General features: G+C 51.2%; 1 protein-coding gene across 1 annotated transcript in view; it reads left to right on the forward strand.

The window, feature by feature from the left end:
- Positions 1-12,301, forward strand: part of LOC128898994 (M1-specific T cell receptor alpha chain-like) — a 176,387-nt gene that overhangs the window by 157,439 nt on the left and 6,647 nt on the right. Inside the window, exon 4 of the mRNA XM_054176878.1 lies at positions 1,273-1,326. Within this exon, the coding sequence (XP_054032853.1) occupies positions 1,273-1,326 (54 nt within the window). The remainder of the gene's footprint in view (positions 1-1,272; positions 1,327-12,301) is intronic.

Here is a 12,301-nt window from a genome sequence, read left to right on the forward strand (position 1 = left end):
AGTTTCTTAAGTGAAGGTTTTTATTGCTCACAATCAATCAGAAGCTGAAATACCATTTAAAAAGCAGGGAGAACATCTGTCAGGGATCAAAGCCTTCCCTGGCCAGCATTTTGCAAAGCTCTGCTCTGGTGTAGCTTTGGTGCTGGCAATCAGAAGCTTACTCCTGGAGGAGCAGTGCACTTAGAAGCAACCCATGGAAGCCTGGAGGAAGTGTGAAAGGCTTTGGGAAGCAAGTGCCTGGGTTTCTGAGGACAGCATGCATACAGATGTGGGCCACAGAGGTCCAACACCATTTCCTCACAGTAACTGATGATTTGCATATTTGCTTTATTCTCAGTTTCCAGAATGCAGATGATGAATGACAAATGAGGACTTAGCTTGGAATATTTCAGCACTTTGATGGATTCTTCACAGCCTTTGATGTTTTGCTTTTACAACCTAAGTTACAGGTAAATTGAAAGGCAATGTCCTTGCCTGAGGCTCCTGATCGCTGACATCTTTTGATGAGCCATATTTTTGAGGGTCTTTAGCCTCCAGCAATGATTTATCTTAGTGATTTAGTGGCCTTATCCAGTGTTCAGCAAGCATCAGGATTTTCAGCACAGATGTTTGTTCCCAGGCAGACAATCAGCCCTTTGATAGGAGCAGTTAAGAACTTAACCTACTTTATTTGCTTACAAAAAGTGAGGCAAAAAGCAGATTTCATCTCACCTGCAGTAGCTCAGTACTGCTGCTGCTTGTGTGCTTGGATCTGCCCCAGGAGCAGCAGCAATGTGCTGCAGCATGTTCTGGCAAGGTTCAGTGGAGCAGCTACAGCTAGATTTTGAGCCAGAGCTGATGTTTGTTTGCCAGCAAATGAGGTACCACTAGAAATGAAGTTGATTACAGCCTGAGTTACTGCATGTACCCTGGGTGTGAGTTCTTCCTGCAGCTGGTAATTCACCTTCAGGAGCAGGCATGAACTGATGGTAAGAGCAGCTGGTTTCTTCCTAGTGAAGAATGGTCTGACAAAGGTTTCCATGGTGGAAAGTAGAAGTTTAGGCTTCCAGTTGACAGTGGGAAGAAAGGAAAGGGATGCAGAGAGTTCAGTACAACAGGCTGAGGGTAGTGTCTTTGGTTAAGCCCTGAGCCTGGTTCAGAAATGGACTGTGGGCATCATCCCTGAACACTCCTGATGCAGTTAGCTTCCCTTCCAGGACAGGAGGAGTTAAGAAGGCAGCTGAGTGTCCCTGGGTGGTTTTTGTAAGGCACTTGCTGGCTGTGTCAGTACAGGAACCCTTGGGAAGCTATCATTTGGGCAAGGAACAAGAGTTGCTGTAACTCCAGGTGAGAAGTGAAGAATCTCATCTCCAAAGGTTGACAACCTAACTCCTGTCTCCAAGACTGACCCCCCATCTCAAACCAGTTTTACTGATTACACTCCATCTCCTGCTGAGATGGAATTCCCTGTGATTGAGTTTCCATCCATTGGCCTTTATCCTGTCAGTGGGTAACACTGAAAAGAGCCTGGCTGCATCCTCCTGACAGCCATCCTTCAGGTATAGCTTTGGTCATAGCTAAGTTCTCCCAGAGCCTGTGCACACTTCAGCTGGAAGCCAGCAGCAGTGTGAATCAGATTGGCTTCGAGACTGTCAGATTCTGCTCTGCCCTTCCAGTCCCAGTGAGATGCTTTGGAGCTTGTGCTCAAGGCCTTCAGCGTTAGGCTTTCATTGCCAGGACAATACCTTGCCAGGGGCTGAGTCAAGCAGCTGCTCACTTCCTACCTATTGTGAGACTGCAGCGGTGCCTGTTCAAAGCTGCTGCCAAACTAAGCAATGAATAAGTAATTGGAAGTTTGGAAGTAGACTTCCCTTTCAGGCTTAATCCTCCCAGTGCTCATTCCAGCTAATTCCAATGCTATCCTGTTCTGCCAGGCTGTTTAACTTCACTGTCTGTAGCATACCTCAGAGCAAATGGTCATTTGCGCTGCTATGGAGAGGCAGAGAGCCCTGGGAGAGACATCAGGAAAGGGAAATACATTTTCTTTTCACTTAAAAGAAAGAAATCAGAACAGGATAATAGGAAACAAATTTCCAGTTTGCAGTTTTAGCTTAAAGAAATTATCTGAGGAGGAAAGGAGGGAAACCATCCCAGGCAGCACCTCCCATAAAATATCTCTAGACAGTATTGGGGTTTGCTTTGTTTTGGGGTTGGTTTCAGTTTGTTTGGGCTTTTCCCCCCCTGGTTCTACCATGAAAGGCACTTTTCCTTAGTGAGACTCACTAAGATTCACTCTTCTCTAGGATTCTTCTAGTCAAGAAATTCTTAAGTTCAGACTTCAGAGCTGATTGTTGTAGAAGACTCTCAGGCAGGACAACTGTGGGACCTCCAGAGCTCATCCAGTCCAGCCCCCTGCCAGAGCAGGGGCACCCAGGGCAGGTCACACAGGAACACATCCAGGAGGGTTTGGAATCTCTCCGGAGGAGACTCCACAGCCTCTCTGGGCAGCCTGCTCCAGGGCACAAAGTCCTGACACCAAGGAGGTGTTGTCTGGATAACAACACTCAGCTTTTTTAACCTGTTTCTGCTCATCCTCTTCAAGGTGTGGAGATCTGTCTGGCTTTGCAGGAAAGAAAAATCCCGCGGGGGAGAAAGTGAAAACTGAGTGGAAAGCACAAGACACAAAGCCAGGGGCACAAAGCACTTTGCTCTAAGGAGTTTGCTTTCACCAAGAGAGAAAAGTTCCTGAAGTGTTCTCCTGAAGTTGCTTGAAGGCCAGAGGTCCTGGGGTAGGCTAAGGTGGTCAAACTTCCTGGGAAGCAGGAAGAGGGGAGAGTTCCTCTTGCTCTGAATTAAAGAAAAAAAAAAATATCTGGAGTTTTCCAAAGCTACTTTGGAAGTGCAGCCAGCTGAAGTGATTGGTCCATGATGGCAGCCTGCAGAGTGCCAATGTTCCATGGTGCACTCTCAAATTCTGCAGGAATCTTGCACTTGGTTTTCCTGTCTCTGTTATGTAAAAGTTTAGTAAAGGTTGTGCCCAGCTCTGGGCCACCCAGTTCAAGAAGGACCTCAGAGAACTGCTTGAGAGAGTCCAGCCCAGGGGCACAGAGCTGCTGCAGGCAGTGGAACATCTCCCTGTGAACACAGCTGAGGGAGCTGGGGCTGGGAGCTGGGAGCAGAGGAGACTGAGGGCTGCCCTCATTGCTGGGGATAAAGATGTGCAGGGCTGGAGCCAGGCTCTGCTCAGGGATGTCCAAACACAGCACAAGGGGCACTAGGGGCAAGCTGGAGCAGAGGAGGTGCCAGGGGAACAGAAGGGGAAACTTTGTCCCTGTGAGGGTGCAGAGCCCTGGGGCAGGCTGCCCACAGGGGTTGTGGAGTCTCCTCTGGAGATTTCCAAATCCTCCTGGATGTGTTCCTGTGTGACCTGCCCTGGGTGCCCTGCTCTGGCAGGGGGTTGGACTGGATGAGCTCTGGAGGTCCCTTCCAACCCTGAACATTCTGTGATGCTGTGAATCCCTGAGCTGTGCTTTGTGAGCAGAAGGAGGCTTCTGCAGCTTTCCCCTTGGATCCACAGGTGAAACTGCTTCTGCTGCATTTGGTGGTAATCATCTCTCTTTCCAAAGGTTTGGTCTTGATGCTATTCAAAATGCAGGGTGTGACTCCTCCGGAAGGGAAGACTGCACAGGGCTCATGACATCTTCATTGTTGCATGTCTGAAATCCTCACGTGATGAGGGGTGGTGGCATCCCCCACCGAGATGGATGTAGAACTGCTGTGAATGGCTGAAATCATGTGCATAAGCATCACAGAAATTCATTAGGAGTACAGTTAATTATTTGTCTGCAAGGGCAAAGTTCTCTCTCTCCATTGTATTTTAGTCTGAATGCAAGATCTGAGCTCTTGGTGAGGAGCAAAGACCAAAGGCTTGCAGTTAGAGTGCAGGACTTTTCTCTCTCCAGGCAGCTCACACAATAGAGATGCTCAGATGAGATTTCAGCTATGCCTGGATTTCCTTTGCTGTGCTGAGTAAATCTGGGACAGGCTCAGCTTGGGTCATTCTGTCAGAGCTGGTTGTGTGTTCTGTGCATGGCTGAGGAGCAGGAAGGGGTTTTGCAAAGGAATGGAGTGATGTGTGAGCTCAGGAGCTGCTGCTGAGCTGCAGTTTGGCAAAGGAACAAGGCTCAGCATTAAAGCAGGTAAGTGCCTGATCTGAACAAGTCTTGAGAAGTACCTGGAGAATCAGTGCTTGGAACTGACAGCAGCCTTTGCAGGGAAGCTTGTAAGCTTTACAGGGGCTTGCAGTGATAGGATGAGAGGGAATGGATTGAAGGGGGGGCGGGGATGGAGATTGAGAAGAAATTCTCAACAGTGAGGGTGGGGAGACCCTGGCACAGGCTGCCCAGGGAGGCTGGGGCTGCCTCCTGCCTGGGGGTTCAGGCTGGATGAGGCCTTGAGCAGCCTGGGCTGGTGGGAGGTGTCCCTGCCCATGGCAGGGGGCTGGAACTGGATGGTCTTTAAGGTCTCTTCCAACCCAAACTGTTCTATGAATCTATGAATCAGGATGCTGGGTACCTGCTGCTTCTGGGGCTGAAATGAGAGTGTGGCTGGAACAGGGAGTGTCAAGGCAGCAGCAACAGCCTGTGGAGAGAGGCTGCTAGGGCAGAGGAGCCCTCCCCTCAGTGATTCCAGTGCAAGTTCCTACTCACATAAAGGACTCCCTGCAAAACTGCATCAGTGTAAAGCAGCATGGAGTGCCAGAAGAGCTGTGACAAACCTTCCCCCAAGCTACAGAATGCTCTCATTCCTCAAGCTTCAGCTTCATGGCTTTCCTTGGTAGAAAGAGCCATTGCACAGTATAGAAGAATGGATTTTCCTTGTGCTTTCCACACTTTCTCCTCCTGGAGAGCATCTTAAGGGCTACCCATGTGTGGGATTACAAGTGAAGAACAGAGAAAGGAGAAGATGGCTCTCCAGAGACTTGGGAAGCCTCTGCCCTGTAACAAAAGATACTTTGCTGTGCATTAGTAGGGAGAGAAGAGCCAGTGGAAGCTCTGCTCCTGTGAGCACTGCACCAAGCATCCTAGCCAGGCACTCTGCTCTGTTACATCTTCCCCTGCAAGACGATTCAGGGCAGAGCAGTGCAGTGCTTCCCTTTTCAGCCCAAGGCACAGCTTGGACAGGAAGTGTTCACTGGATCTTTCCTGCAGAGCAGGTTCTAACTTACCCCTGGCTATGCCAAAGCATCTCATGCTCAGGGCACTTCATCTTTCTTGACCTGTAAAAAGTATTGACCTGAAACCTGCCAGGAGATAGGGAGAAGATAACCCAGAAGAGAACCTCAGCTTTGTGGGGATATCTAACAAGCGTTTTGCACACTGAGTTTTGTCAGTGAGTGGAGTCCCCTGCCGCGGAAGCTGAAGTGAGCAGAGCAGCAGGGGGAGTTGTGAGGCAGCTTTTGCTGTGTGTATGGACGAAACGCTGCAGGTTTGTCTCTGGAGGAGGAACCAGGCTGCTGCTGAAGCCCAGCAGGTACCTCCCCAGAGCACCTCTGTGCTTTTGTCAGAGCTCCCTTAAAATGCAGAGGGAAGAGCTGCTTTAAATTAGGAAGGAGAGAGGGCATGGGGAAGAACAGCACAGTTTGGCTGTCACTCCTCTGCCAGGCTGATGTGAGTGACCAGCTCAGGGACTGCTGCTGTTCTGCTGTGAACCCTGTCCCCTGGAAGCTCCATGTCAGACAGGATTAGGCCTACAGGGGAACAGATCTGAGATGAGTTTGCTTGCCCAAAAGAAAAGGTGAAACTGGTGTCTAGCATTGAGGTCTGGATGCCCTGCTTGGTTCATTTCCAACTGAAATAACATGAACAATTAGGACCCTAAACTGGTTTTCTCTACATTTTCTTTGCTAATTTTTTCTTGGCCTCTTCTCTTACAAGTGTGCTCACTTCCCTAGCTCCTGGCTGCCCTGGCTAAAGGCCTTTAGGCCATGAGATATCTTGGAAGCAGCTCCATTAGTTGTTAAAAAAAACTGGCTGAGAGACCAGACTGCCCATCCAGCTCAGGGCTGGGCTGTTTGCTTGTCTCCTTTGCCAGAAGTCCTGCAGTGTGCACTGCAGAGATGTCCTCAGGTGCCTGGAGGAATTGAGAGAGGGGCAGGGCAGCAGAGGGGCACTGGTGTTTGAGGGCTGATGGAGAGGGCTCTGTGGGATTCTGGACTTATAGAATTCCCCCTGGTGTGGCTCAGCAGAGCTCACAAACTGGAGATTAGGAAGCAATTCATGACAGTGAGGCTGGGGAGACTCTGGCACAGGTTGCCCATGGAGGCTGTGGATGTCCCCTCCCTGGAGGTGTTCAGGCCAGGCTGGATGGGACTGTGAGCCACCTGGGCTGGTGGAGGAGTCCCTGCCCATGGCAGGGGGTTGGAGCTGGATGAGCTTTAAAGTCCCTTCCTAGCCAAACCATTTTAGGATTCTGTGATTTGCCCAAGAGGGCAAATGGTGCTCTGGATCCCACAGGCAGGCTGGAGTGGTCTTCACTTGGGGATGTGGCTGACCCTCAGTGCCAGTCAGCACTGCCCAGTGGAGCTCAGCCTGAGAAGGGAGTGGGAAGGTTTTTGCTGGGAGAGGAAGCACTGTGGCACTGCAGCAGCTTCCAGGCACACAGCTGCCTTTGGCTCTGGAACCAGGCTCACTGTCAGGCCATGTAAGTGCAGGCCTGACCCTCTGCTTTTGGTTTTCTCAGAGGTGTTTGTTGGGCTGGCTCAGAGCAGTCTGGCTGGGGGTTAGGCCACCTGTGTGACCATATCTAATACAGACTTTGCTTAAGGGAAGGTGGAAACTTGGTCCAAAGTGACTCTTCTGTGTCTCAGGTTGTCTGGGGCAGTCCAAGGGGTGTCCTGCTCATTGCCAGATGTCCCCAGCTGCCATGTCCTACACCACTGCATCTCACTGAGCTTTCATAAACAGTGGAAGCACTCTTGGCCCTTCGGCTGCCCCTCCAAACCCAGACGTGGCTGGAGAAAGGCTTGGGGAGAAGTGGAGCTTCTGACCTGCCTGGTTGGGCTTTTTGTCATGGAAGGAAATGCTGTGTGACACTGGCTACAGGCAGATGAGCTTTGGCTCAGGCACCAGACTGTCTGCAGCCCAGTGAGTGTGCAGCTTTCCTCTCTCAAAACTCTGTGTTGCTGGAGCTCACTGTGACATATTTGTTTGTCTCTGGCAATCTATAGGTGGGAAGCTGAGCTTCACTGCTTACTCTGACCCTACTCTGGGTCACCTTCCCACCTCTGACACCTGAGGTGACTTAGATCCACTTATTGCCATGCAGCTGACCAAGGACAATGGCATTGGTCAAGGGGAGGCTGGAGGAGATCTCATGGAGATCTAGACAGGTACTAAGAGCTTCCCTCAGAGGCAGAGCCAGGACTGAATGGAGCCAAGGCCTCCAACACCTACTGAGGAGGAGGCTGAAGGAAGAGGCTCATTTTGTAAGGCTCTGGCACACAGTGCTGGTGCTGCATGGGGAAAATCCAGCTGGAGAAGTGGAACCAAGGTTGTGGTTGCCCCAGGTGAGCTGTCCCTGCTCGGAGGCTGGTGGCTCTCCTCTTGCTCGTGGTGCTCCTGGGCTGTAGTGAGGTGAGGAAGAGGAAGAAGCAATGGGCATGGAGGTGAAAGGTGAAGCCCTGGGAGCCTGTGTGTGAGGGATTTGCCTGGGCAGTGCTCTTGGGGTGGCTGGGAGAGTGCCAGGGTTTCTGCTATGGCAAACACCGCAGTGTGGATGGCTACCAAGTTACCTTTGGGGCTGAGACCAGGCTGGTGGTAAAGCCAGGTAAGAATTCTGAGATTTGGGACACTGAGCTGCTGAGAGAACATTCAGTCGAGCCAAGGCCAAGGACAGTGTTTGCTTGGAGCAGGGAAATGGCTTCCTTCAGAAGCTGCTGCTGCCAAACCAGGAGTGACAGAGGCATCCTGGGTGCTGCAGATGGTTCCCAACCCCAGGTTAGGGTCACTCTGGTTTGAGTCATAGCTGCAGAAAATCTGCTGCCTTTTCTCATCTGGAGGTAAAGCAGGAATAGGAAAATTGGACCTTCCCTGTGAAGTAATCAGTGATGAGCTGTGAGGGACTGGGCTCAGGAGATCTGGGAGACTGAGCAGCAGCTGTGTGTATGCAGACACAGACTGAGAGATGCTGCTACAGTGTGCAGACAGAGGAAGGGTCAAGAGAGGAATGACCAGGTGGTGGACAATAGCCACACCAGTGAGTGCCAGGAAGACCAAGCAGGTTGAGGAATGTGGCTGAAGGAAGTGTTTGCTGAGGAGGTGGCCAGCACCATTGCTTGGGATGCTCCAAGAGGAATCTTGCATTGTCCTGTTCTCAAGGCTCCATCCTGCAGCCCTGCACCCCAGGGCACCTTTGTGCAAAGCCTTTGGTCACAGTGTAGTGCTTATGAACCACTGACATTTGGAGCTGGAACCAAGCTCAGGGTTCACACAGGTATGTCTGAAACCTTGGATGTGATTCCTCTTGGGGCTGCTTCTTTCCCTTCCCTTTTGCCTGCTCCATCACTCCACAGTGTATTAGGAATAGAACCACAAATGTTCAGCTGGTGGAAGAGGAAGGGCTCTCCATGGCTGAATGTGGATTTCCCCTCCCTGCCCCTCCTGGAGAAGCTTTGCACATGCAAGAGGAAGGCGAACAGGAATCCTACACCAAAAAATCCTCTTGTAGAAGAGAACCCAAGGGAAATGGTGAAAGCTACTGTGGGCCAGGAAAATGCAGTGGAGAAGGGGGAATGGTTTGAAGCTGAGAGCAGGGTTAGACTGGAGCTGAGGAAGAATTTCTTCAGCACAAGGGTAGTGAGACTCTGGAACAGGTTTCTCAGGGAGGCTGTGGCTGCCTCCTCCCTGGAAGTGTTGAAGGCCAGGCTGGATGAGGCCCTGAGCAACCTGGGCTGGTGGGAGGTGCCCTGCCCATAGCAGGGGGTTTGAGTAGATGACCTCTGAGGTCGCTTCCAATCCAACCCATTCTATGATTCTATGTGGAGCTCTCAGCAAGCTGGAGGAGCCATAAATCAAGGATTTGCCTGAGGGCACTGACATGTTCCCAAATTACCCTTATGGTCATGTCTGCATGCAGCTGCCCCAGCCCTTGCTCTGTGCAAGCTAAGAGCTTCCCCAGTGTGTGGTGAACCATCAGTGCTTGATGGCAGAACAAGCAATGGTTTCCCTGACACGGAGACTCTCCACCCAAACTTCTGCTTGCTTGGGAGAAGCCAATTGCAAGTCTGCTCTGGAGCCACTCTTGACTAAGTCAGATGGCAAAGCCATGGGTTAATGATGTTGTGAGAAGTCATTGGTCACTGGGTGAGCTCTGCAGTGTCAGGAAAGACACCTGACCTTGAGAGAGAAATCTGAGTGGCAGGCTAAAACATGCAGAAAGAGATGAAGGTAGAACTTGTGCTGCAGGAAGCTGAAGGATGAACGTGGTGGAGGGGAATGCTAAGGAACAAGTGTCTGAGAGTTTGAAGGATGCAAACCACCACATGAGAAGAAAGTCAGAAGAAAGGTCCTAGATAGAGGGAGCTGTCTAATGATGGAGAGGAGAGGTTCTTTTGGTGCACTGTGGAAGGTCCCATCCAAGACCACTCTGGATCTTGTAGAGGGCTGTGCCAGCAGTTACCAACTCACCTTTGGATCTGGGGAAGACTTCTGGTTTTACCAGGTACACTCATCCTGATTTCTTGCTTCATTTGCAGGATTGTTGTGGATAAGCTCCAAGAACTGGAAAATGACAGCTGCCAGAGGCTGAGGCCTCACCCTAACCTGTGGAATTCATTCCACAGCAGCTGTCCAAGCAGTCTTCCCTGGGGCAGCTGCAGGCAGGCAGCTTTCAGTGCTTTCGTCAGCTGCACTCTGGGGATAAGCTGGGCCAGGCCTGGCTTTGCTCTCCTGTGGATTTCTTTGCTCCTAAAGGCAATTCCAGGCCACTTCCATAGGCCTCAAGCAGTCCTGGATGCTGTGAGATGAAAATGCACTGAATGGCTGTGCCATTGCTGGACATGGGCTGGCAAAGTGAGCTCAGAGGGCAGAAATCCAGATGTGCCCTGGGCTGATAGAAGAGTGGGCAGCAGGGTGAGGAAGGGGATTCTGTCCCTCTGCTCTGATAAGATCCTACCTTGTGTACTGCATCCAGCTCTGGAGTGCTCAGCTCAGCCAGGGACCTGTTGGAGCAGGGCCAGAGGAGGCCACAGCAGTGCTGGTAGGGCTGCAAGCCCTCTGCTGTGAGGCCAGGCTGGAGAAGACACTGTGGTGACATTGTTGTGGCCTTTCAATACACAAAGGGGGCTGATAAGAAAGATGGGGACAGACTTTTGGGGCTTGCAGCAATAGGACAAGAGGTGATGGTTTTAAACCAAGAGATTCAGTCTAGATTTAAGGAAGACATTTTTTACACTGGGAGTGGTGAAATACAGAATCACAGAATACATCTGGTTGCAAGAGGCCTTCAAGATCATCCAGTCTGACCAGGTCCACATGTTATTTAAACACCTCCAGTGATGGTGGCTCCAGCACTGCCCTGGGCAGCCTGTTGCAATGTTTAAGGACCCTTCCAGTGAAGAACTGTTTCCCAACATCCAGTGTGGACCTCCCCTGACACAGCTTGAAACCATTTCCTCTGGTCCTGTTCTTTGCCACCAGGGAGAAGAGGCTGCCCCCTCCTCGCTCCAGCCTCCTTTCAGCTAGAGAGCAATGAGGTCTCCCTCAGCCTCCTCTTCTGCAGCCTGAACACCCCCAGCTCCCTCAGATGCTCCTCGTAGGCCCCGAGCTCCAGGCCCTTCAGGAGCCTCACTGCCTTTCCATACAAGAGCAGGTTGCCCAGGGAGGTGGTAGGAGCCCAGCTCCTGGAAGCATTCAAGGTTAATTTGTTTGGGGCTCTGGACAGCTGACCACAGAGGGGTTGGAGCAGATGAGCTTTAAACATCCCTTCCAAACCACAGCTGTCTGTGAGGCTGTGATTCTGGGCACATCCCCTGGTGCTGGTGAGGACAGCTGAGCTGTTTGCTTGTAGCAGAGTCCCACCAAGAAGCAGTGAATGTTGAACATGTTTAGTATAGCTCTGGGCACCCTTCAGCTGCTTTGCCTACAGCTGGTCCTGTATTGCCCACAGGCACTGAGGTGGATTCTGCTTGTTGCTCAGACTTGAATCCAGATGTGCAGAGCTGGTAGCAGCTGCACAGACATCTGCTGCACATAGCTAGGCAGGTGAGAGTGGATGAATCCTGGAGCAACAGTGGGAGGGCTCTGGCTGCCTTTGCAACTGCCTGGGAAGCTCTCAGATCTAGTCAGGGTCACAATGTGCCACTGAAACCTGTAAGGAGAGAGCTGCAACCGAGGTTGAAGAGGTTCTTGCAAAGCCTCCTTGGGTCCTGTGAATTATGGGGTGGAATAGGCTGCAAGCTGACAGCAGGGAGAGGAACCTTGCTGCTGATGGGGCAAGAGGGTAGCAAATGGTGAAACATTCAGAGGGGAAAGGGCTGAAAGAGAGTGGCCCTGGCTGCATGGCTCAGTGAGCAGGAGCTTGTAGGTGATGGAAAAGCAAACAGCAGACCTGGGAACAGTCTGCTGCTCTGAGGGCTGCAACACAACTGGCTGAAGGATTTCCCTCTCTGTTTCTGCTCCTGGTAGTTTCCTAGGGGATTTCTTTAGTGCATTGATGGTGACTTGAATCAACATCTTTGGTCATTGCTCTCAAGCTCTCCCTGCTCTGCAGTGCCTGCTGGGCTGCCAGCCAGCACATGCTGGGAAGCCCTGGAGGTTTGTGTAGGGGCTGGCAGCAGTGTGCCACTCAGGGGTATGTGAAACTCACCCTTGGAGCTGGGACTCCACTTCTCCTTGCTCCAGGTAAGTTTGAGCTTTCAGTTCCATATTCACAGCAGGATTAGCAAATCATTTGTTCATGCACAGATGGCCTGGGGACATTCTTGGCAGCAGGTTTCAACTTCTTTTTGGCTTCCCTTGACAAAAACCATCTGGAGTGGAGATGCTGTCCTAGAGTCCAGGTGCTTGGCTCTGGTATGGCAGTGACCCAGTGCAGAATGGACTGCTGGGGAATACCGTGATTGAGAGATGGAGACGACGCTTGATGCAAGCAAAGTGTCTACTTTATTGTACCAAGTCATTTCTTTATATAGGCTAACAGATCAGAAGGCTACTTGTAATTGGTAATTAGATGTGCTCGTGACAGTTACAGAATCGTGGTTGGCTGCCGAGGAAATGCAAGGGAACACACATTCCTAAGCAAGTCTCAGACAGATGTTAGACAA

The sequence above is a fragment of the Dryobates pubescens genome, chromosome 36 (assembly GCF_014839835.1).
Source record: "Dryobates pubescens isolate bDryPub1 chromosome 36, bDryPub1.pri, whole genome shotgun sequence".
Classification (NCBI taxonomy): Eukaryota; Metazoa; Chordata; class Aves; order Piciformes; family Picidae; genus Dryobates; species Dryobates pubescens.